The 25840-nt window shown below is 42.3% G+C and overlaps 1 protein-coding gene and 1 long non-coding RNA gene across 6 annotated transcripts in view; one reads left to right on the forward strand and one right to left on the reverse strand.

The window, feature by feature from the left end:
• Nucleotides 1-14173, reverse strand: part of LOC113946470 — a 31592-nt gene extending 17419 nt beyond the window's left edge. For 2 of the 5 annotated variants that reach the window (XR_003527439.1, XR_003527438.1), the window contains exons 1-4: nt 12990-13944; nt 12593-12748; nt 10743-10913; nt 8976-9224 (exon numbers count right to left, since the gene is read on the reverse strand). This is a non-coding gene — a long non-coding RNA (uncharacterized LOC113946470). Of the gene's footprint in view, nt 1-8975; nt 9225-10742; nt 10914-12592; nt 12749-12989; nt 13945-14008 lie in introns of those variants that run through there. The other 3 variants (XR_003527440.1, XR_003527442.1, XR_003527441.1) reach the window with 3 other exon arrangements.
• Nucleotides 14174-14573: 400 nt separating this feature from the next.
• WDR26 (WD repeat domain 26) overlaps nt 14574-25840 on the forward strand; it is a 32073-nt gene continuing 20806 nt past the window's right edge. The window contains exons 1-6 of the mRNA XM_027641709.1: nt 14574-15258; nt 16811-16910; nt 17027-17083; nt 23675-23811; nt 24409-24506; nt 25335-25491. Of these exons, the coding sequence (XP_027497510.1) occupies nt 14897-15258; nt 16811-16910; nt 17027-17083; nt 23675-23811; nt 24409-24506; nt 25335-25491 (911 nt within the window). The 5' untranslated portion in view covers nt 14574-14896. The remainder of the gene's footprint in view (nt 15259-16810; nt 16911-17026; nt 17084-23674; nt 23812-24408; nt 24507-25334; nt 25492-25840) is intronic.

Below are 25840 nucleotides of genomic sequence, written 5' to 3' on the forward strand. Positions count from 1 at the left end.
CAATTATACAGACTACCATATACGTAATCTATATAACCATAAAGCTCCAGTTTTTAGATGCCAAACAGTCTGAACAAATACCATGAGGCTGGCATGGCTGTGGACATTTGGGAGAGGACACAGTAGATAGTCAAAGGGTGCCATGAAAGCAGGTTGGTGTTCCTAAGAGCCTTGGAATGTCTGCAGGATGCTTGGGAAGCCTCTGTAGTATGCATGCTAAGGGATACTGGTCTGGAGCAGAGTAGCCAGGGACTCATGTTTGGGATAATTCTGGACAACAGAGTTTTGGGAACCTTTGCCAGGACCTGTAAGACGTGAAGAGGGAAGGAAGAAGGTATTTCCTGGATATTTCCTATATCTGGAGTTTGACATTTGAGGACTGAATTAAGTACGTGGGTCAGTTACCAGCTGCCACATTTCTCAGTCCCTACTGTTTCTTACCCATCTCTAACTTCTGAAATGGAGAGAACTAAAATGGAAACAGAGAACCAACTTAATCCCTGAAAATCAGGCTTGACAGAAGCACCTACAGTTCCTGGCCACAGTTCAGGTGACGGGTGAGAGATACAGGCTGAGACACGGGCAGGTAAGACAGAAATGCCAAACAGGCACTGTCATAAGAGATGTGTAACACATGGCAGGCACCAGCCTCTCTCTCATGCACTATGTTTAGGGCCTCAGATTGCCTTAAGCAAATCACCCTGCCCTGCCCAGCATTTTCCAACTCCTCCATTTCAGCCACTTGCTGCCTGATCAGCTAAAATGACTGTCTCAGGCAGAAATGTAATTTTTTCTCATTTTTTCCTTTAACCTATTTTCATCCAAGTCCAGCTGTACACAAAAAGGCACACACAGGAGAATGCAAGCATTATCTAATACATAAAAGATGGATTCAGAGAAGAAGAGAATTAAGCTGTTCTTCATGCCCAGCATGGCATGATAAGAAGTAATGGGTGTAAACTGCAGGTGGGAGTTTTAGATTAGATATCAGAAATGGCTTTTTTTACAGTAGGCATAATAAGGACTTGGATAGATTGCTGGAGGAGGCTGCAAAGGATTTCAAAAACAGGTTAGACAAACATTTATCTGGAATCACATTGGTATACATGTTTGCAGACTGGAGCAAGGAATGGATTGCTCAAAGTCCCTTCCAGTCCTGTTTCCCTGTGATTTTATGATTCAAGGACATCAAATGGCCTATTTTTTGCTAGGGATTGGTCTTAAACAAACCTCACAGTCTCAAAAAAATGCCAGCAAAATAATAGGAAGGGTTGTTTTTAAATAAACATTATTCTAATTCTCTCTTTTCTTACTCAAAAAACCCTCCCACTCTGCAACACATTCAACTACAAAGCTGAATACAGTTGGTAAAGTACTGAAAGCATTAGCAGCATTGATAACACTGTAGCAATAATACAGCAAGTGATCTGAAATCTTTGTTTCTTTTGACCAAGTTCTTGCCCCTTATACCTTTCTCTCTTTCTCCCCACCCCAACACAATATCCAATTTTCTAAATTACTTGAGCTTTTATGCACACTTTCATTAACATAGCAGGTGCAGTTATTTAGACCATTAAAGTCCTAGCAGTAGTGTAAGTTGGGAGTGACCCCACTGCAAATTAACAGTTCAGACACAAGAGGTGAATGGTGCTTTAAAATGCAGCTGGAAATCTTCCACTGTACCCAAACAGGACTTGGTCCAAGGTCCTTGTCTGAAAGCTGCTCCCTTAACACAAGTCACTTGAGTTGGAGGAGAAAAGCGTTACAGATTAATTCTGGTTTGTGGAGAAAAGAGGCTCTTTTCTTCCAGCTGAAGTTAAAAGCTGCCAACAAACATCAGCAAACCTATTTGGAAATTTTGAACTGACTCCTCATGTGATCTGACCGTGGATTTTTTCCTCCACTTGCTATTGTATTATTTCTATGAAGTCAGTTACCAAAAGCTTCTCTGAGTCAAATTTCCCTTCCCACTACTGTGCCACTATTTGTCTTCCCCTTCCCATCGCTTCTCAATAACTTCCTTTCCAAGAGTTTGAAAGACTGATGCCAACGTTAAGAAAAAACATACAGTGGAATCCCCCCTATTCAAACTGTTCTGTTTATAATGCCTTTCCATTTCGTCTCCTCTTTCTAAACTGCAAGCTTACTGGGACATGGACAGACATTCATTCATTTTATGCTCAAATTAAATATCTACAAAAGTAGGGTTCACTTTGCCTGGGCCTATTGGGATTACTGGTACGTGGATGTTAAAGATATAGTGTGTATGCACTGTAAATAATGCAATGTAATGTAATGTTGGACTGCAGCTACTAACCCATACCTTCCTAAGGAAACAGAAAAAATAACCTCCAGGAATTCTTCCTGAAATATTACCAAAAATTATGAAAAACAGGAGATGTAAAAAAAGGACAGTATGATACATCCTACTGAGAATGCTCCTGTGCTGTTCACAACCCCACGTGTCAAACCATGCCAACAATTCCTGGATACAGTAGTGGCCACGGAGGGGGGGCCCACAGCGTGTGTTTGGTAATTGTGTCACCTGTGCTACATATTGTGAATAACTTTGGTTTAACTACCTGACTTATTACTCATATAAACCTATAGTTAAATGTAGGATACGGCTGCACAGCTCAGCGCAGCACTCCTACCAACTAGCTCCAAAACAAGATGCTGTATAGGTGTGTCACCAGGGCACTCCACCCCAGCTAATGAGCACAGGAACCAGCTGGGAAGGCAGGTTAAGGCGGGAGACCTTTGTCTTCTATAGCCCCAGCCCACAGTCCAGCATCCCTGGGGGAACTGGAACGAGGAATAGGCCAAACATTCGAACCATCTTGCTTCAAAGAATTTAAGAAACAGCCTTTTGATGTCTGTGTAGCACATATGAATATAAAGATAAGATCTGCTTCTCTTTTAACTGAGGGACCTCTCTAAGTCTGATTCCGGTCCTTCTTGTTCACAGCCGCCCAAATTGCTTTTCTTCTGCAGAGTTAAAGGATGGCAATGTGATCAGAAGTTACAACAAATCGGGTGTTATGTTGTTGTTGATTAATTACATCACTCAATACATCCTAATTTGTTTCAGTGGACCCTGCTGTGACCCCACACCAGCAAGACTTACAAAAAGACTGCACTAAAGTCAGTACATTTACACAGGTGTAAGCCAGCCTTAAACAAATGTATATCTCATTTAAGTAAACAAACAACAGGCCCAATCTGTCATCTACCTGAACTTATTAAAATAGAAATCTATACCAAATATTATTCACGTTAATCACCATGAGTCATACCCAGTGACCTCATTCTGATATTCCTTATTCTTCCACACATAAAACTTCTGCAGTGCAAAGAAAGCAGGATTAAGCCAAACAATTCCATGAACTCATTAGCCTCCCGCCACAAACACAAATCAGACACGCGTAAGAATAAAGAGCCAGTTTGGCAAGATACCATGATGCCAAGTCAGGTCAGTCAGGTTATAATAACTTTTAATTAACACTCTTCCAAGTTTCAGTGTTATTTATTTGCATGCCAGTGTCACTCAGAACAATATGATCCTCTTTCCTCCCTATGAAAACCTTTTAAAAAAATGAAAGAAAAATTCGTAGCCTGATCTGTACAAAGAGAAATCCAATGACAAACAAAAATGACAGTTGAACTTGAAACTCCTTAATGAAAACATCTTTAGAAATGAGAAGACTAATATATGTCCACTGATCAAGAAAACAAAAGCATAAATCAGCACAGGTTGAATACCACTGAAGACATAATTTCTACATCTATTTTTGATTATGTTTATCCAAGCAGCAAAAATTCCCCATCTCTGAGGCTTTATATAGCCTTGCCTCTGAAAATGCTCCCTTTTGAAACATGGCTAGTGCTGTTCTGTGAGGATTACAAAGGCACAATGTAAAATTCAGCAGGTTGAGCATTCTAGAGGGTTTCATTAAAAAAAAATTCAATATTTTAATTATGTTCCAAAAATGCCCAAAGACTTGTTTCAAAAGTGAGGTCATGGAAGCAGTTGTTGACAATCTGAATCTGCCTCAACTTACTGTATTCAGATTATCTGTAGCTGAAAAAAATCAGATCAACTATCCATAGGGTTTGTTATAGACATTATTTACCATTTAAATTAATGTTTACAGTTATACATGTTATACAGGTAAAATGATAAAAACTATTAAAGGTGTTGAACGGCATAGCTAAAATTGTTATTCCTATGAAAAACTTCAGAACATATGTAAAGTAGCACACTCTTATTTTGCACATATTTGCCATATATTAACACTATTAATATTTTGCTAACAATATTGATAAAAATACTAACATTTAATAAATTATAAAAGTAGGATACATAGTAATATATTAGTTCTGCGTAGAAGACAAATTAAGGATGTTTTAGCATCAAATATCTCCTCAGATTTCAGTGAAGTCATAATATGTTGATACCAGATATTTTAAGGTATCTATATGGTCAAGCTTTTATAACAATGAAGTAGATACTCCTAAGTCTCTTCTCAGTGTTGAAATAATGCTATCAAAATATTGCTGAAGAAGGCATGCAAGTATCTGTTACGGGGTAAGTGACCTTACAAAATATAAAAATTAATATGAAAAATGAATGAGTTTAGCGAACAAAAAGGCATATTTCAGAGTTTCGTTGAAAAGAGAAAAAGTAAAAGAGATTGTGAGAATAATGAGAAACTGCTGGCAGTTTTGTATATTCAGAATGCTTACTGCATTTAATCAGTAAAGGTTATTAAGCTTTCATCTTGCTTTTTGTTCCTGTGCATGTATCATAACATTTTTATAATAATTTTAATAGTCTGCATATTTCTAAAGCAACAAAACTAATTGAGCAGCAGTGACTACCCTTTGCTATTTAATGAACTGAATATATTAGACACTAGCTAGGCCCAAGAGTCACAAGACACAAACCCTGAAGAATCAAGAGGATGGTGAGCCCTGGGAGCAGCTTTGGGATAAGAGGTCTAGACCCTCAGAGATCCCTGAAGGACATCCTAGGGTCCCTCCTGGCGACCTGCTGCTCTTCAAGTGATCTGTCAATATTGCCCTCAGCATCCTTTCCTGAATAGTTTCCTCCCACAGCTGAGTATTAGGAACCATCATGACCCTGAAGCTCATGATGACAGATCACCAAGAAGGGATGTGAAAGTATAGCTTCAGCTTGGCTTCTGAGCTGCAAGCAACTCATGAGCCATGGGTTGGCCTCCCAGTAACACGGGAGTAGGTGTTCCACTGCTGTAACTCACTGTGGCTGTCAGTGGCACATTGGCATCTTTCACCCAATATGTCAGTTTGCATTTTCAAATCTACAATTACAGTGGTAGAATTTAGGGCAGAAGTTACCTCTTTTAACTCAATTCACCTCTGAGTTAGTGATGTACTGTAATGTAGGTGGGTTAAGCTCCCCCAGTGTCACTGCAAGACAGTAGAAAGTGATAAATCCCATTCTATGATAAGTATCTGGGACTTTGTGGCACCTTTGTGGGTACTTCCACCTCTCCAGAGAAAGCCTAGAAAAATAACTTGGGCCAAGTGCTTAACTTAGAGATGTATAAAGTCAGGCTAGATTAATATCATGAACTATGTCTTTTAAAAACAAAGTTCTGTCAAGGTTTTCCTGCTAATACCGTTGTTGCTAATAAACAGCAAAGCAGATTTATCAAGCTACCTACTTTGCATTTGTGTCAATGCTCCTGGCAAAATGAAATTAGTTCTGTTCAGCTGTGTCTTTGGCACTGCACATCTTTGGCAGGGGGCTCCTAACAACACATGGGGATTCTTTTAGCTTCAGGGAGAGGAGTCTTTGTTTTTTAGGACAGAAAACTCGAGCTCATTTCAGGAAGCATTGTGAGGTTTTGAAGTGGCCACGGTGTGCAATATAATTAGTTACTTTGAGGTGACAGATTTGTTATAATTCGTAAAACTGGTTCCAACTGTGACAATGCAGTAAACAGTACTACCCAAAGAAGTGTCTACATGTGCACTGAAATATTTAAAAGATCAAGCCTTTGATCCTAATTTTACAAAACTCCCCTTTCCTCCTTCCAGCTGGAACTACTTCCCACCATGCCTCCCAGCTCTGACAGTATCCAGCAGGACACGCTCCTCTCTCACATGTGGCATTCTCAAGAAGTGCTATTAAATAGAAATTGCTTACAAAGAAAGTGTTACTATTTATAGAAAACTAGGAACTACCTAAAAAATTCTACAGATGTAATTGTATCTATTTTATCATCTTGTCCTGATAGATAAAAATAGGAATGACAATATCTAGGGTGTCCTTCCCATTAGTCAAACTATGGTGATGACTAACGCAGCCAAATCAATGTCAGTAAAGCCTACCTACCACATCATGATTCAGAAACTCTCTTGGCCCTCTTTTTAAGAGAGAAGCCACAAAAGTATAAAGGTTTAATCTGCATGTATTTGAAATTACTATATTATTTGTGAGGCAAAGATTCAAATAAGGTGTATTAGTTGCTCCAAACATGTCTCAGTAAAAACTATCTCTGCCTATATTCTTCAGATTGTACCGTCTTAGAAAAAAAAATACAAACAAACCCAAAATCAAACCCCCCAAGTATTATAAAAAATTTGGTGAATGTTACACTTTCAATCTGAGAAATCAGGTTGGTTTAGTACCAAAGGCCCAAATATATTAGTCAAAGACAAAAAAAAAAAAAAAAAAAAAGAAACTCTAAGGTACCAGGAGCCTTTGGCAAAGGATCTGAAGAAACTCTTCTGGAAATCATAATGTATAAAGGTCATTAGATCACATGGGTTTAACATCTTACTGCCTGCTGTTAGCCTCAGAAGAAACTTGTGTCTTGCATGACTGTCCTTCTGAAAGCTTGAGTGATCAGCCTTCAATACGGTGCAATGCTGTCATGACTCTGTTTCCCACTCCTGCATCTCAGGCCAGTCTAGTTCCGGAACAAAACTCTTTTTCCAGCATGCAGAAAAAGTATTTTTGGGCTGGATTATTGGTGATGTCTTAGGTTCTTTATTACAGTAGCTGTTTGAAACTTTATGAGGTCTTAAGCTGGAGAGCAAGTGCCAGAGCTGATGTACCAACAAACTGTTACAAATTAGATGAAGTGGTGAAGACCTTTTACTATATAAATGTACAGAGCCACACGAAGGAATCTTTTCTCTAATTTTGTGGCTCTTTATTACTGATGTTAATACTATGCACCGACAAAGATGGAGAGGCTGGTACATAAAGTTGTATTTTAAGGAAAGGTACAGTTGCAAAAAAAACCCTAGTGATTTCCCTTAAAATAAGGGGCACTGAAATAGTAGTGCAGTGACAATCTTGTGACACTAACCTTCAATCTCTTGCCCAAAGCAAATAAGGAGCTTCACTTGCTTTTTTAAACATGGACATGGAAAACCATATATTCCTGATTAAGAAGGGAAAAAAAATTACTAAGTAATCCCAGGGCTCCAAGGAGCTATTCACAAACTTAATGTTAAGATGTAATCTGGTGATTACGTAATAATTTCCCCTCTCTGCCCATTCCAGAGTGGATATGAGATACTACAGTCTACGTGCCTGGTCTTGAATGTTTAGTTCCAGGTGTGAGAGCTCATTGCAATATAACATTCCAGAGAAAACAGAAGTCATATCGAGAAAGGACTAATGTACATATTCTGGGAGAGACAGGTCCTAATTCAAAGGATAGGTAACAGAAGGTGTTGTGTTACCCCACTCAGGGTTAGGCTCTAGGATCTGTGTGGGAGTTGGCAGACACAATTAACAAGCCTGAAATAACAATTGCCTTGAGAGCCAGCAAGAAGGAAAAAGCAGGGGAGGGGCCCCCCAAGTAGGAAAAGTAAAATAACTGCAACAATAGAAGGATAAATCCAATCTCACCTAAAACCACCGATAACCCATCTGAGACCTGGACATGAAATCGACACACTAATATTGAGGAACACAGGCCACAGGAGACACTCTAAACAACGAGTTTGGAAAGCTTCATGGAAGAAAATCGGTGATAGGCTTTTCTGTGGAATACGTGCCAGCTCCTGCTGCACACAGTGGTCAGAAGAGGACTCCATAAAGAGTGAACATTTATGTCTATCAAGATGTGGAGGAAAAAAAGAAATGTCCAAGCACGCTGTTATTCTGTCCAGTGCAAGACCTTTGAAGCACTGACATGGTGGCCTACTGCCTTTCCAAATCCTGCCTACACATAACTTCCTAATAGACCTAAAAATGACTGATATATCACAGTATAGACAGACAGATTTTACAAACTGATATCTAGGATAGTCGCAGACAGATAAAGCGTGCATGCAAAGCAAGTCTGACACGTCAGATTCACAGCATATGCAATATTGTCGTGCTGTATATGCTCAGAGAAGTTGCACAGTAAGTACCAGTCTGGCATCACACTTCTTGCACATGTATGTTTTATCTGCCCATACAGGGAAGTTTGAGTTCTCCCGGTGTATGGTGTCCTGCACATCCAGAAAGACACCTATGGCAACAGAAATACAGGCAAAACCATGCAAAACCTGTATGCTCTTCTATGAGAAACTGCATTGTCCACATAATGACATGTATTAAACAGGACGTTCTGTACCACACGGGATTCTCAGCACTTTTGGACATTTATCTCTGTGACCACACCATGCTGTGATTGCCCAGGAGAGTGCAAAGGTCGACATTAGTGTATGTACATGAATTTGGTGGACAGAAGACACAGTGTGATTACCTAATATTTAATTAGGTTGCAACAATAGCACTACTGCCCTTATCCTTGCCATGTGAGCTCATCTACAAGGCAACATGATGATACTACTGAAGCTTTGGGACGTAGTATCAGTAACCCCTGAGACATGATAATACTGTTCCCCCCATACCACGAGGATTCTTCTAGGAATTGTGTTTATAATCACACCAAAATTAAAGTTGCAGGTCACTGATTTACCTTCTGCTCCAAACAGGGCTATCTTCAAAGCTAAACTAGGTTGCTTATCCAGCCTGGTTTTATCTTCATGGATGGAAAGTCCACAGCCATTCTGGGAAAGTGTTCCACTACTTGACCACTCTCACTTCGAACTTTTGTTTTCTTATACACAACTGAAATATCTCTGGGTGCAACTTCTCGCTTTTGTCTGTCGTCCTGTTGGTGCTCATCTCAGAGAGAAGCCTTGTGCCGTCTTCCCTATAATTCCCCCTGGGAAGGTGAACACTGTAATTAGATCCTGGTGTAGCCAAACCCACTTCCTCACACAGGACGTGCTCCAGGCCCAACCACCTTAGCAGCCTCCACTGACCTGGCTGCTGCTGGAAGAGCCCAAGCTGGACAGTGGGTATCCAATGTGGCCTCACAGTGCTGCACACAGGGCACATACCTGCTGGATATATCCATAATGCAGCCCTCTAGGTGTGATGGCCAGGCCCCTTTCTGCTGGGCTACTCCCAAGTCAGTTGGTTCTCAGTCTGTAATGTTCTACAAGGATAATCTGTCCCACATTCAGGACTTTGGACTTGGCTGTGTTGACCAACACAAGGCTCTCACTGGCCCACTCCTGCAGCTTGCCAAGGCTACTCTGAATGGCATCTGTGGCCTCCAGTACATCAACTGATCCCCCCAGCTTGCCATGGAGATGAGCTGAAAACTTGCTGAGGGTGCGTTCTGTCCCACCCACTGAGTGGTGAATATATCAAACAGGATTTGCTCCAGTATTGATCCCTAACCCGTCCCAACTGGGCATCAGTCAGACTTCAAACCAATGAGACACTACCCTTCAAGCCTGGTGGTACAGCCAGTTTTTCACATACATAGTCTGCCCACCCCATCCACATGTCCCCACTCACAAAGTTATTGAGGAAGCCTACCAAAAGCCTTAATAAAGACAAGCTTAAATGGCACACTCTGCTTTCCCCTTGATCACTAAGCCCAAAATCAGTGACATAGAGCCAGACACAATTGAACTTAAAGGTGTAACATTTTCCTTTTCTTCATTCATCTACAGTCTTCTAAACACCATGGCCTTTCAAATGACACAGTGGGTGAGCACACAGTAACATTGGCCAGCTCCCTCAACACTCATATGCAGGCCATCTGGTCCAGTGGACTTGCATATGCCCAGCTTGATAGAGTGGACTTTCTGTGAGTAGTCTCCTTCTCACCCTAAACCCTGAATAAGCCACAGAAGCTTGGGAGATGTAGAAAGCCCAAGCCCAGTAAAACCCAAGGTGGAGTCCTTCAGCCTTTTCCTTGACCTTTATGGGCAGTTCAATGACCCAATTCTGCAGCAGGCCCATATTTTCCCTTCTCTTCCTTTTGCTGCTGATTCACCTGTTGCAATTCCAGCCAACTTTTGTCTTTTCATATTCTACTCCTCTACTTAAGTATCGACCATCCTCTGCATGAAGTGATGGAATCTCAGACCAGTATAATTTGCTTATTATCTGTTGAATGCTTTCTAGAAATTCTTTTTAAGGAAGGTGGTTGTCTTTCATCCATATCTCATCTTTTGGAAGTTGCAAGCATATCCAGGTGCTTGTTCAAACATTTAATTAGCTGGTACTGCGGAAAATGCCATTGTTCTAAATTATTCTTTCTTCCTTTGTTCTTTGTTGTTAGTTGGTTTGTTTCCAGTAACCTCAAATTTGGTCCAGAAGCATAGGAAAAGGAAAAGTATACACACATCCACACCTGATAGGAGGGAATCAAATGATTAATTACCTTCATCATGCAGCTTTGACTGCTAAACCATCTCTCCAGGAGTTTCTCTAATATTTTGTAATATTTAAGCTCTGCTGAAGCAACCTCACGTGGTTATTATCAAATAACCCAAGCCCTTAATGAGAGTTCCTTCTTATTATTCAGAATCTGGACTTTCTGACCCATCCTCCTCTAAAGCAAAATGGAGAGGAAAAAAAAAAAGAGAGAGAGAAATTAGCCAAAGTTTTATTAGCTATAGTCAGGTCATAAATGATAAATTGAAGGGGTTTTTTTTCTTTTTTAACATTCCAAACCTGGAAAATGGAAGTGTTTCTTGCTGTTCAAGCATTTGTATTTAGTCTAGAATGTTCCAAGACACTTTTCTTACACTTAAAGATATCACTTGTTCAACATATTCTACATTGGTCACTTCACTGGTTGGTTTTGATAGGGAGTGATGGATCTCTTCAGTTTTCTAAACTGCCAAAATAATTAAGAAGTGTTTCTGCAACACTTTTCAATTAAAGATGTGGCTGTCTATAATAGGAAGTTCTTTGAATTACAATAATGTCAGAATTGTACACATTCTGAATAGTTATGTATTATGCCTCTACTTCAGTAACTTGGCTGATATTACAACTGTATGTAAGTTTGCCAAAATTTGTCTTTAAAATTCCTCTTCTGAGTGTTTTTAAGTGTGTCACCTATTACAGCTGAACTGCTGCATTTATTCTCTACTTTTGGGAAACTTTGAAGATGCTTGAATATGATGAATGCATACTTATGTTATTATAACAGAGTCATCTGTCAGAAGTGTATTTACCAGTTCATTTGTCTAATTGCTCAAAAAGCTGCACACTTATTTGGATTATTAAATCTGCCTTCTCTCATACGCGTGTGGAATAGAATCAGGATCCAAATCAGGGCTTAGCTGATGAAAGACTGATTATGGTGCCATTACCCCTTTCCTGAGTCTCTCTTTCCTTACTGCAGCACAGGGAGGAAAGTCTGCTAGCCACAGACCTATCTCTCAAGATCCTCTCCTGGTGACTAGGAAAAGCCTAAGAGAAGGAAAAGCTCTTCCCTATGACTAGGAAAGCCATAGGTGACAAAGGAGGACAGTAGCAGAAACTGCTCCAGGAACTTTACACACACATGGGCTAAGATCTGGCTGAGGCATGTTCTTCACACGTGGGATTCTGAATCATTCCCCTTCTACACCCTTCTGTCACCTGGGATCCGAAGAAACTTTCAGATGTCTCGTCCCAGCTCCCCCTGGCACAGGAGCCAGGGTCTGTACCATCCCAACAATACTGAGTTTCTTCCTCCAGCTCTTTGCGTTTGTGCTGGGATATCTCCTCCCAGAAGGAAGGAGAATATGTGTGTGAGGGGTGTGGGGGGGAGAACTTTCAATAAAATTAATATGTACCTCTAAAAGGTTATCTCTTTTAGGTTCTTTTCAGCCCCGAACACTACTCTTACTCCTTGAGAGTATTTAATTGAAATGCGAGAGGGAAACTGCAACCCTGTGAGACCCTTTTCTACCACAGCTGGGTATACAGAGCCACTTGCTCATATGACATTGTCCAGCTACAGGAAAGGGATTCTGCATTTCTTATATCACAGACATACTCTACACAGATTCATCAAGACAGACACTAGTGTGTGGGAGCAGCAGGGCACATGCAGGTAGCAAAAGCAGTGACTGACTAGGGAAGGCCAGGCTCTGCAGGCAGTGTGAGAGCAGTGTGGCAGGGCCAGCAGCTGGAGGGACAGTGGCACCAACTGGTACAGTAGGAAGGGGTTTCTACCTCCCCGTTCTGCCCTGAACACTGTGGTACAGGGCAGGAAAGGATGACGAGCAACTTTACCTTCCTGAAACCTAGTCTTGATCTTTAGAGTTCACTTTCGGGTGCCTTCACAGGGTCTGTGCTGCTCTCTGTAGTGTTCCTGTCATCTTTATCCAAACTTTTGAATTACAGATTCAGTGATGACATCTGGGAGGACCAATGAAGAACTCAGGAGTGCTGAAAAGATAAAGCAGTGGAGATGAGAGGATAAACAGCAGTGATGAAGTGGCTAAAACACAAGCATTGTCTTCTCCAGCAACAGTGGGTGAACTAAAGAAGACAAAATCAACATTTTCTTCTCCAGAAGACAAATATTGAATTTACACCTACAGCCAGACCTGGGCAGAGGTCAACAACAAAGCTCTTTCCAACCTCTCCCTCCAGTGTAAGAGCGCTTTGGCTGTTATCAGCCAAATACCTTCTAAGGCCTCTAAACAGGGCCAAGGTATCTACTTCAACTGGCCAGGCCTCCACGTGGTCTCATCTTCTCCTCTGGTTTCAATTCTTTCATGGATTTTGTCCCTTCACAGACTTCTCCACTGGTCTTGGGCCTGTGGTCTCCCTCAGTTAGAGCTCTCCAAATTTCCACTCGAAAGAAAGAGCTATTGTCCAAACTTTCTAGTTTAACCTAAGTTGGTGCTCCTAAAACCTCAGCTTCTAAAGGGGAAGATGATTAGATGTTAATCTCAGCTTTCATTGAGAAAAAAAAGTGTTGTTATTTCCCTTTGGGTTTTGGAGAAAAGCTTGAGCATACCAAAGATAAAAATTACAGGCTCTAAATCAAGTAACCTACAATGTATTATTTCAAGATGCTATTTTTAAAGATGAAGACTTCACTTGTCTCATGACTTTTGACCAGAGACTTGGCTCAGGTTTTGAGTTTGCCTTCCATCACACAGGAAGGACAGCAGGGAGACCTCAGAGCAAAGGACCCCAAAATTCCCAGTGTCTTCCAATAGCCTGTCCTGACAAATGTGCCCCAACTCTCAACATTCCTGAAAGATCTACAGCAAAACTGCCATTTCCCCCCTCTTTCCATGCCCGTGCACACAATGACTGGGACAGACAAGACCAGCAGCGGGTCTGAAATCCTCCAGTAACCAACCTGGGCAACACCAGGATGTGACTTCATTGAGCATTTCCCTCTCTTTTAAAAAATGCAAACACAGAATCATGAGTTGGAAGGGACCCTAAAAATCATCTAGCCCCAACCCTCTCTGCCATGGGCTGGGGCACCTCTCACTTGATCAGGCTGCTCAAGGCCTTACCCAACCTGTCTTTGAACACTTCCAGGGCTGGGGCATCCACAACCTCCCCGGGCAACCTGTGCCAGGGTTGCCCAGGTTGCCCAGGGAACCCTTAGGAACACCTTACCTAAATGTCCCCTCTTTCAATTTGTACCCATTTCTCCTCGTCCAAATTGCACCAGGAAATCACCCGCTGCCAGAAAGTGCCCGGTCACCTGCCCCGGCTGTGACACGGCCGGCCGGTCCCACCGGGACACGTCGGGGCGGTGGGCGCCCCCCGCGCCTCCTGCCCGCCCACCTTCGCACCTCTCCCGCCCCAGGGCCGCCGGGCGGGAGGACACGCCGGGCACACGCCCGGGACCCCCGGAACCCCCTCGGGCACGACGCCCACGGCCCCCACAGGCGCCGGGGGACCCCGGGCGGGCGGGCGGCCACCCGGGCGCTGCCGGCGGGGCGTCCCTGTGCCCCTCGGGAGCCGCCCCGCCACCGCCCCCCGGCAGCCGTGGGGCCGTGCCCACCGCGGCCCCGGGCGGCGGAAGTGTGTGTAGGGGGCAGTGCAGGAATTTCCTGTGACGTCCCGGCCCGGACTCCATTAGGTGCAGCTGGGCTGAGAGGAGACAAACCCGGCGGGCAGCGAGCGGAGCGGGCCGGGCGCCTGGGGCTGCCGGGCGGGGGCTCAGGGCAGCGGCGGCCGCCATCGCCAGAGGGAGCCCCGAGCGGGCGGCGGCGCTGCCTCCGGGACCCCCGGCGGGCGCAGGGCCCCGCTCCGCCTCCCCTCGCCCCCGCCGCCTCCCCCTCCTCGCCCCCCCGGCTTCCCACCACGGCCGCTCTCGGCGAGGAAACTCTGGCCTCCGCTTCCTCCTCCTCCGACTCGGACACCGGCGGAGCCTCCCCGCCCCCGCGGAAGAAAGCCCGGGCCTCCCCGGCGGCGGCGGTGGAGGGAGCAGGAGAGCCCGGGGCGTCCGCGGGCAGAGCAGGCCTCACCTCGTCCCAGTCCCCCTCGCTGCCCGCCGGGCTCGCCCCCACCGCCGCCCCGCTCAGAGGCAGCAGCAGCAGCGGCGGCATCGCCAGCAGCGCCATGCAGGCCAACGGGGCGGGAGGGGGCCAGCAGCAGCAGCAGCCGCCGCCGCAGGGCCCGGAGCTGGGCTGCCTGGGCGCCCAGAACGGCGAGGCCTCGGCGGGCACGGCCGCCGGCGACCAGCTGGCCCACGCCAACGGGCTGCTGCCCTCGGCCAACAGCGGCGGCCCCGGCGGCGGCAGCCCCGGCGGGCTCGGCGTCAACAACGGGGTGCCCGCCGCCGGGGGGCCCGGCCCGGCCGCCGCCGAGCTGGGGGGGAGCGGCGGCGGCGGCAGCGCCCTGAAGAAGAAGAAGCGGCTCTCGCAGTCCGACGAGGACGTGATCCGGCTGATCGGGCAGCACCTGCACGGGCTGGGGCTCAAGTAAGTGGCCGCGGTGGGCGAGAGACAGCGCGGCCGGAGCGGCGGGGGGAAGGCTCCTTCCGTCCTTCCTTCCTTGGCCGGGGCGTCCCGACCGACCGAAGGGTCCCCCCGGGGCCGGGGGAGTCCCGCACACACGCCCCCCGTCCCCCCCAGTGTTCGCGGGGAGTGTCCGGCGCGGGGTCCCCGCGAAGGATGGGCTGCCCAGAGCGGGGAGCAGAGGCGAAGGGAAGGAAAAGGGACCTCCGGAGCGGGGATTGGTGGCCAGAGCTGCCCTGTCGCAGCTTGGTAGTCCCCAAAGAGGGGAGAGCAGTGCCCGGGTGTGAGGCAGAGCCGTGGGGCAGGCCCGCTCCTGGAAAAAATGGAGCCGGAGATGTGTTTTCCAAGCCTGGGCCGGTGTCTTTGCGAAGGGGCAGGACGGGAGCTTTCCCTGCCAGGAATGGCAATATGGAAGTCGAGTTGCACACCGATAAGGGTAGATCAATACAAATGTGTCAGTGGGGGAGAAGTTATCTGGTAAACATAATGGAGCCCGCAGCTGGGCGTGGGGGGGGCGGCTTTTCGCAGATGAGCTCCAAGATTTGGCTTGTCAGCTCGCAGGAAGCGAGCACAAAGTAAACTGCCACTTAAAGAGGCTGTTTGGTCTCACTCTGAAAACCTTTGGCCCTGTAAATGGTGAAGGCCTCTGTAGATTTGTGCTGGACACGTGTTCTTGGTAATAATCTCACTTGTAAACAACAAACGAATATGTTGGCCCTTTCTTAAAATCAGAATAGGGAAAATAATTTCCCACTGGAGTAAGGGAAGTCTTAAGTATTTAATCACAACACTCACTTTGTGAGTAGAACTAAAGCTAGCATATCATAATTTTGGAAGGAGGCTAGAAAAGTCCTGTAAAGTGTTTATGTAGCTACCACAAAAGAAGTCTTCAAAACGCTGTGGAATGGGTCTGCTATAAAGAACTTATCATGTAAAATAAATTGCCTCTGACACAAGAGGCAAGTTTACAGCAGCAGACAACTCGTGACTATTCATAGACGACACCACAGTAAATAAGCTATTTTTAGTATAAAAGGGGGAGGGCTACAGGTTCATGAGTTTGTTTATTTTTTTTTAAGGAGCCAGTCTTTTAAGATGTAAGGAAGAAACAAAAATCAGGCCTGTGACAGATGTTGTAGCTCTCTGTGTTCTTTTACGGGGGGGAGGCAGGGAGGGGGCCAGGGATAGCAGCCAATAGCTAACAGCTTTCTAGTCTGTATCTTCCTTCATGAAGTTTATCTTCTGTGCAGGGATGGCTGTGGTGGCTGGTAAGTCACAGACTTCATGGTACTTCAGCGAAGCTTTCAAGCTCATTGACAACTTGCTTTAGGTAGAGGTAGCTGTTTACCTGTCTCAGACAAATGAGATCCTCTTTCTGAACAAGCATCTGAATCTGGTCATAGTATTCTTGTTTTCTTAAATTGACTTTAAAATATAGTAAACTGTTATCATAGCAGGCGGTGTATTTGTGAGGGTAAAACTGGTCGGGTTTTTTTACACTGTATCTCTCCTGCAGCCAGACTGTTGATCTCCTCATGCAAGAGTCAGGATGTCGTTTAGAACATCCTTCTGCTACCAAATTCCGCAATCATGTCATGGAAGGAGAATGGGATAAGGTAACGTAGGGCTTATAGGACTGTATTAACCACTGTTTAAATTTATAGTATCTGTGAGAGAATTCAAAATCCACCCTCCTTATATACTTTTTTTTTTCTTATGCCAATTTCTGCAGGCTGAGAACGACCTGAATGAACTTAAGGCCTTAGTGCATTCTCCGCATGCAATTGTGGTAAGAGGCACACTTGAACTCTTTCAGAGCTGTGTAGTTGAACTAATTGTAGTGGTGTAATCTCTCACTATGGAGTTGGTTGTCCATAGTTCTTGTTTTCTTTTTTTGTTTACTTTAAGCTACTTGCATGCTATCTCAAACGTCATACTAATCTGAACTTTTTTTTATTCTGTTTTAGAATGTGAGATAGGCAGCCCTATCTCACATCTTTTAGCCCTAGGCTAAAATCTAGTGTACTAAATGTTTAAACTCTGTTAAACATACCTAACTGATAAAATATAAATCCTGTCACTGTCCTAAAATAGGTCAGTTTCCGTAGAAACTGCCTATGTTGAATACTAATTTGAATACTTGAAATACTTCTCACAATCTCTGTGTTTATAGGGGGTAAGTTTTCTTGAGGGAAGAGAAGTTTAGAAATAAAATGCAGTAATACTAATGTGGAGTTGGCTTTGTAATAGCACATTACAAGAATATAGAGGCTGCTATAGACCATGAACAATACTGTTGCTTTTCCAGATGGCTTTTAAAGAGCAAATGCATTTGTATTGCTGTTTGGGATTTTATTTACAGCTTTTTCTCTTTGGCTGGCTTTTTTTTTCCTTTTTTAAAAAAGATAAATCTAGAAATAGAAGGTTGGTAGATCCTGTGACTTAACAATTACGATATGTGTTGTTATGGTCTCAGTTGCTTTGAGTGAAGTGTTTCTTGTTTTGATTTTTGTATCTCAAGATGAAAATCATTACTTGGCTCTTCAAACAGCTTGTTCTGTTGTGTTTAAACGTTTATTTTAATGAAATGAAGTTAGAACAGCTAAGGTCACTTAGGAAGAAAACAGTGGCAAGTCTTTTTGAAGTGTCTGTGACTGTAAACAATGAGGAATCAGCTGATGGCTGCTTAGTTCCACTTCTAGCTGATTCATTTGTTGTCAAGACAATTTCCTGTCTGGTGGGGGAGGGAGAGAAAGAGAGAACAGGAAGTGAAGTAGGAAAACAGATGTTTAACAAAACATCAGAGAGTACTTGACAGAAGTTTGCCCTCTTTTCTATTAATTCGGTCAAAGCTTAGCACCTCATAATTAGACCAGTACTTTCTCTCTTCTCAGACTTGAAGTAGTTTAGAATATTGCATGCAGCTTTCAATTGTTTGTGCAGACTGAAGTTATGAAGCTGCTGTGTGTGAATATGAATGGTCATTTGGAACAGATTTTCTCATGTTTCTGACATGTGAAGCTATGAAGTTTATCTGTAGTATTAGTGTTTTGCCTGTCTGTGAGTTGAGATTTAACTGAGTATCAGCACTGTACTTTTTGGATAACTGAATCTGAGGAAAAAGGATATGTTTTCCTTCTGTTGTTCTGGAGGGCTCTGAAAGTGTGCTCTTCTTTCATGTTGATGTCTAACTGCTTCCAGAAAACTTGATGCAATAAAAATACTTGGTTTAAACTGAACTTTACCTGAACTAAATATTAACTGTTTTTTTTTTTTAAAGTTGTTCTCCTTTATATAAACTTCATATAATTTAAAACAGATAACAGTTTTAAATATCTTACGTGTGTGTGTGTTAGTAAGACAGCATGACTTGCAAGGTTAAGTTGAGCTCGTGCACATTCCATTGTGTGCACTCTGTCTCTGCCTCCCTCCCTGTCCAGCTTTTTTGTGCATGGTTGAGGTTGGGGTGGGGATTAGTGTAATCAGCAGCTGGAAGACTAATGGAAGACCCTCAGGTTAAGGTAAGGAGGGATGCTTTGTGCTGTGTAGGTAATCCAAGTGCAGTCAAGTCAGAGCTAATGAAGGTGATAAATGTGTTGATCAGGGAAAGTCCAAGCAAGATGCTGCTGCAGGTAACTCTAAAATAGAAAATTAGATTTTGTGCTTCCTGACTCCTGACTTGTGACTCACACTGTATGACTAGATGTTTCAAAATGTGTGCATACAAGAAGAATGGGTGCCTGAAAGTTTAGATGACACAGAGTATTTAACAAAGTAGGGTGTGTGTTTTGTGGTTTGGTTTTGGTTTGTGGTTTGGTTGGCTTTTTTTTTCCCCTTATGGTTAATGTGACCTGGACAAAATGACCAGGATAAATAGCTGCTTTTGAAATGTCTGGTCAGTGAAGGGGATATGTGTGTATTTTAAAAATTCTACTCGTGTTTTGTTTTATTATTTCTGCAAAATGCTCTAAGTTCTACAGGTGGAAACACTAAACATGAAAGGGCTGATCTAAATTTTTAAACCTTTGATGCAGTGTGTTGATATGGGGGATGTGTGGTAGCACACAGGATAGTTTTCTGTTTGTATTTGTGTCAACACAACTGTGTGTTATTTAGTATGTGATTAGTCATGTTTACTTTTCCAGTATGTAAGATACAGATGTCGTGAGACAATCTGTAGGAAAACTTTAGTTGGATCAAGCATGATGTTTTTCCTTGAGTAATGCTTAGAAAATGTCAACTTCAAGCTAGCCTGAGGTTTTGCTTATTTTAGGGCTACTCAAGCATATTATGGCATCTATCTTGGGTAACTTACTGAACCTAGGAAGAAACCTGGAGATTATTCCTTTGCAGTCATCTAGAATATACTTTCAAATTGTCCTCTTTACTTGTTCTGGAGGTATACAGTCTGCAGGAGGCAATTTATATCAATATATAAATATTGAGCAAAGTGCTCCACCTACCTGTATGGTGTCCCTCTTGCTACAAGCGTTAAGGGCAGTTCCCTGTTGGAATTAATTACTCTTCATGTGGCACAACTTGGTATGGTTGAAGTCTCATTAAATTCCTTTCTATATTCTGTAGATCAGAATATTTTCTGCCCTTTACGTATCAAATCTTACATATAAGTTTTGGGCTGGCTTTAAGTGCTTTCATCAGTGTTTTAGAAGACTATTAAATGTAATAGACTACAGGATAATGAAAATTGAAGTCTTAGTTCTGCAGGCTGTAAGTAGATAGCTACTATGTTTGTTTTGAAACATCAGCTAATAATTTCAGCATTTCTTTTAGTTACCTGTTTAACTTCAAAGAACAGTTGTTTCAGCAATGTTTACTTAACTTACTTTGGACTCTTAGTATGGTAGTAAAACTGTGGTGGAGCTTGTTAAAATATGGAGGTCAGATGTGACACCAAAATCTAATCCTAAACTTAGGTTGTCATGCATTTTGATCATTAAACTTCTGAAGACACGCTACTGTAACCAGTGATCAAAATGGCCCCATTTCTTGACTGTGATAGTGTGTTTGTCCTGTTATCTTCCAGTTGTGTTTGCTGAGGTTTTCACCTTTGGTTACCTAGTGCTGGTGAATTGTGGTGCATGCCAGACTTCCTAGAATTTAAGATTCTGGAAGGGGTTTTCCTGCTAACAGTTAGGAAAATGAAGGAGTGCAGTACTACGTATTCCTATTAGTAATCAAAGGCTACATTTTGAAGAAAGCATCATGCTAATAGTACATAAATTAAAACAAACAAACACCGCCTCCCCTGTAAATCTGTTAACTCTGTCTTAGTTTTGCCCCAGGGTAATCAGAGTTCAACCTACACTTAAATACTATCTTGTCAAAACAACAGAGTAATGCACTTTATCCTCATCCTCTCTTAGATTTGAAATGCAGGATGAGGTGGTAATAACTGAGCAAAACCAGCCAGACTGCAGTGCTGAAACTGTTGTATGGACTCTTCCATGGATCCTTCAAGGTGAAGAGTCTTTTCTATAAGCTAAGCAATGGTGGTGTCTGAATAGTAAAGAATGTAATGGTGTTGATTTTCCATTGCAGACACTGAGATGATAATGGTATGATTTTGATTATGATAATCTTGATTCCCCTTCTCTGTAAGGCAGCTAGAGAATATGGAGAAAGAATAAGCTGCTCTTATGAATGCATTGCAGCAGATGAGTTTTATACTTGCTCTATTCCACTTAAATAGCGGAGTTTGTGCTTTTCAGAGTTGCAAATATTATAAACAGTTCTCTTTTCTTCTAGAAGAGGTTGTTTGGGCTCTGGAAGAGGTGATTTACTCAAAATGATCTCGGATATTGTGAGAAGGTGGTGTTGGGAAGAAATTAGCAATACTATTAGTAGGACATAAAGTAGTTGAGAGAAAATGAGGATAAAATTCAGTTGTTCGGTGAACTCTCTTCGTCAGTAAAGTCACTAGTTGCACAGAAATAAGAAGTAGGAGGCAGAGAGTGTCCTGATTTAAAAAATGACTGGAAATTTGGTGTCACTGGAGTGTGACTTCTGCCTTAAGGAAATTCATGCCATTGTTTGAGTATGCTGTAGGGCAAGTTTCGGAGCAGTTATCAAAATAACTTAGCATACCAATTTGACGTCCCTATCCACACTTTATTCCCTGCCTTTTACTACAAATAAATTACAATTTCAAACTGTTTATCTTTTATTCTAATTTACCATTATGGTAACAATAGATTCCTGCATGAAGTGTGTAGCACTGTGTTGTTCTGGAGGCCTTTATATTCCTGATATGCCGAAGTCACATATCACTGACCCTTTTTTTTTTTTTTTTTTTTTTAAACTATACTTTCTAACCCGAAACTGAAATGACACTTCTTTGGATAACTTGGCTACGGTATTCTGTGTGGTAGTAGTCCATGGAGTTGTTGAGACTGGTGTTATAAAATCTGTGTTTTGGTGTTTTCTGCTCTTTATACTTTTTCCTCTAACAAAATGAAATTAATGTGCTAAGTCCTCAAAGCAGAGAGGGAGAAAGAATAATTAGATGCAGATAAGGTAGGCTATCACATTTAATGGCAATATTATATAAATTTAATAACTATTATATGCAGTGAATGGAGAAGGAAGAGGTGGAGGGATTATAGTTTTTATTACAAACTGGAAATATCAGGCTGTTTTTTATCTGGTGTTGATCATCAGCGTGAGGTGACCAAGAGGAGTGAAATACAGTATGAGACTGCTACCTGAGCATCTCCAGGCATCCTAGTGAGCATGTGCACGGCTGGTAGAGGAAACTCTTATCCCTCCTGCTGCTGGTAGATAAGCAAACAGCGTGAGGTCTGCTGGCCTGCTGCATGGAGCCAACCACTGAGGTTGTAAATAATTGGGATATTTTTCTTTCGGTTTTTCACGTGTCAGAACATCAAAAAGTGTTGTCTCACCTGGAAAAACTGTGCGGTGATGGTCTAACAATTCCAAATTCAAATGAACTAAAGAGCTGGGTAGGGAGCGTAATATGGGTTTGGCTGTCACGTGCAGGACAGCAGAGCACTACAGACATGTTTGAACATAAATCATCTTTACTGTGACATGTTTTATTCTTCACAAAGCTGTGTGGTAAGTTAATAGCACTGTATGTGGAAACTTCCTTCTTTTGAAGAGCCGTGGAAACAAAAATGCTTTATGTTTTCACTTTGGATTTTACATCTAGTAAGCCTTAAACTTTCATGTGAGCTTTAACAGGACAGGAACATCTTAAACTTCCCAATTATCCCTCTGCTTAAGGAGGCAGGCAGTGTGTTTGAAACGAAGTAAACATTGACCAAATATGAGCATGAAAATAGTGAGGTGCCTGAGGTCTGATGAAAGCAAAGGAAACTGGTGATTGAACTGGTGGTGTGTTCATTAGAAAAGTGAATGTAATTTGCTACACATAATCTCCAAGCTGTTTGTCACCAATATGTCTAAGCACATACGTTTACCTCTTTAATGTGGTGAGTTTGTGGACCAGGAATGTTGTTTCTGTCTGATAATGGCTAGCAGTAAAGAACATGTGCAAACACAGGATAGTTGGTTTCATCGAGGGGAAAAAAACAAACTCTGTTTCTACTAAATTACTATTAGAAGTTTCTAGGACTTCTTTTTTTTCTTTTTAATATAGTAAATTAATACCTGATTTTCGTTTTTTTTAATCCACAGATATTTGTTGTTAGAGTAGCATGTTTGATTCTTTTCTTAAAAAAAGAAAACAACCAAAAACTGTGCAAAGTGAAAGGAACACTGTGAAATAACAGTGATTAAATTCAGAGAGGTGAAGTGATTGCTAAATATAGGAAACTGTATATTTTTTTTCTATAATCCTGAAAACACCACCCAAGGAAAACAACTTAAGGTAGAACTCCAAAACAAAACCTCAGGCAGTGTCAATTTGTTATTGCTATATGTTATGCAGCTATGCAAACAATCCTTGTCTGCTCCTATGTAAGCAGTGTGAGAACTTGTTGAGTTGGCCTGTTGTGTTCTGTGCTGTCATACAGTCTTAAATAGCTGATTTTGGGCACTTCCTTGAGTGAATCTTAGATTGGAGAGCCTATCTAATGCAAGGTTTGAAGAACGATGGCTAAAAAGAGCAAGTAAAAATGAGACAAGTTGTAGGGGGGATCTGAGGAATGAGATGAAAATATACTTAGAGCCCCATCAGTCAGGGAGGAAATTCATGGGTAACTTAATTTTTGCAATGTTGTTGAAAACCCAGCAAAAGAAATTGAGTAATGAAACATTACATAGAGCTGTATTTCTGAAGGGCATAGTAGAATGGTTTCTACTGTTCTGTTTAGGCTCAAACGTTTTCTGAAACTTCAGTCAACCTTTTTCCCCTGACTGCTGCTTTCTGTCATGTCAGAGGATGAAGTTTTTGCTGCTGCAGCAGAAGTACCTGGAATACCTGGAGGATGGCAAGGTCCTGGAGGCACTTCAGGTTCTACGCTGCGAACTGACGCCTCTGAAATATAATACAGAACGCATTCATGTCCTCAGTGGGTAAGTGTTGGGACTTTGAGAGCCTTTGCACTGAAGTTTTCTAAGGAGTTCTGTGGCTTTTGATAGCTGATGTTGTGAAGGCTCAAGCTGTGTTAAAGCTATTATCCTGTTGATTAATAAGCTGTAGTGAGATGTGATAAAATGCTGAGTAAAGAATGCTATTCAGTAGACAGTGTTCTGTTTCAGGTGCTTGAAAACAACCTGATGATTATTTACTTTTATACTACTAGAACCCAAATTAATACATACATATGTATGGTCATCCGATCTTGAGAATTGTTAGCCAGCTACCTTATAACTGAATTAAGTAGGTAAATATAATCTGGTTTGTTCTGAGATGAAAATAAGTTATTTCTACCTTCCCTAAAATCGCTTGTGTTTTGTTTTCTTTTTCTATGGCCAGTTTGTAGACGTTTTTTCTAAAGATGATGTGTTTTCCTCTGAAGTAGTTTCCTGCCCTTTTTCCTATTGATCTCAAGCTTAAGTCACCTGTTTTCAGATCAATAAGAATGTTATAATCTATATCATACTCAAAAGTGAAACGAATGATTCCAGAAAGACTTGGTCTGTTGGTGTGTGTGCGCTTTTTTTAAACAGGTACCTGATGTGTAGCCATGCAGATGACTTGCGTGCAAAAGCAGAGTGGGAAGGGAAAGGAACAGCTTCCAGATCTAAACTTTTGGACAAACTCCAGAGTAAGATGTTCTAGTGTTCAGCATTTCTTCTCACCTCTGTAAATCCCATATATCTTACGTATCTCAGGGAATTAACTTTACCTGTGTTTGCTGCTTGTTTGCTTTTCTGGTATTTCTTGGTTAATGGGGATGCCTTTAGGTGCCTTTACCCTTTGGTCTTCTGTACCTAACCTTTTGCTGTCTCTGATAAACTATTTGCTATAGAAACTCTTACTTCTTACCTCTGCTGCATGCAGTGATGGTATAACTTGGTGATTAAATGTGTGGTTCGGGGAGGGTGTGTGTGGGGGGGGGGGGGGGGGTGTTACAAATGCTTACTGTAGTGAGAGGTGAAAACTTAAGTGTGGCGTAAAACCACTAGTGATACTAGTATTGGTTGACAGTGGTCTCATACTTCACTATGAATTACAGTTTCTCCTCTCTCTTTCTTGTGGCTGTTGTAAATACTGTATATCAGAGTTGTAAACCCCATGGTATTCTTTGTTTTGATAGTGTTAATAGGTGATTCCTTATGCTGTCACTGTTGGTTTATAATTTTACTGATTTTTTTTTTTTTTTTAAATACTGAGTTAACTTATGTAAATGGTGCTTGTCAACCACAACAACATACTCTATAACTACAGATACCTTGCATACAGCTCTGCTTTCCAGGAGTTCATGCTTCTAATTCCAGGTGAACAGCTGTAAAGTTGACAAGCTGCGTACTTTATTTACTAAGGTCTTTTCCGAAAACACTCAAATCAGAGTATGCTCTTACTTGTAACTTGCTTTTGATAAGTCTTTTTTTTTTTTTAATGTGTTTGTTTTTTCTTCATGACTCCTCTAAAGCCTACCTACCCCCATCAGTGATGCTTCCTCCAAGGCGTTTACAGAACCTGCTCCGTCAGGCTGTGGAACTACAACGGGACCGGTGCCTATATCATAACACGAAACTAGATAGTAATCTAGATTCTGTCTCGCTGCTAATAGATCACGTTTGTAGTAGGTAAGAAACCCTCACGACTTTTAAGATGGGCAGCAGTATGTTTCCTTTGTCTTTTAAAGTAATCTGATTTGTACCTACTGTTAGCAGGAACACGAAAACTATTCTGAGCTGGTTTAACAGGATTTTACTGGGAAGAGACAGTTCTCATTAAAGGAGTGGTGGAGGTGGGGAGTAGAGAAGGGGTGTGTGAGACATTTTGGTACTTGGATATGGAATAGTGGGGTCAGACTAAAGCTTAAAAGTTTAATCAGATGAGTATGAATAGAAGATAGTACTAAGCTAATCCTTAGCCACTTGTTTCTTGTAATTTTGGACAGCCAGTCTATTTATGCATCAACATACGATTGCT

Source organism: Corapipo altera, unplaced genomic scaffold (assembly GCF_003945725.1).
Source record: "Corapipo altera isolate COAL_440 unplaced genomic scaffold, ASM394572v1 48b, whole genome shotgun sequence".
Classification (NCBI taxonomy): domain Eukaryota; kingdom Metazoa; phylum Chordata; class Aves; order Passeriformes; family Pipridae; genus Corapipo; species Corapipo altera.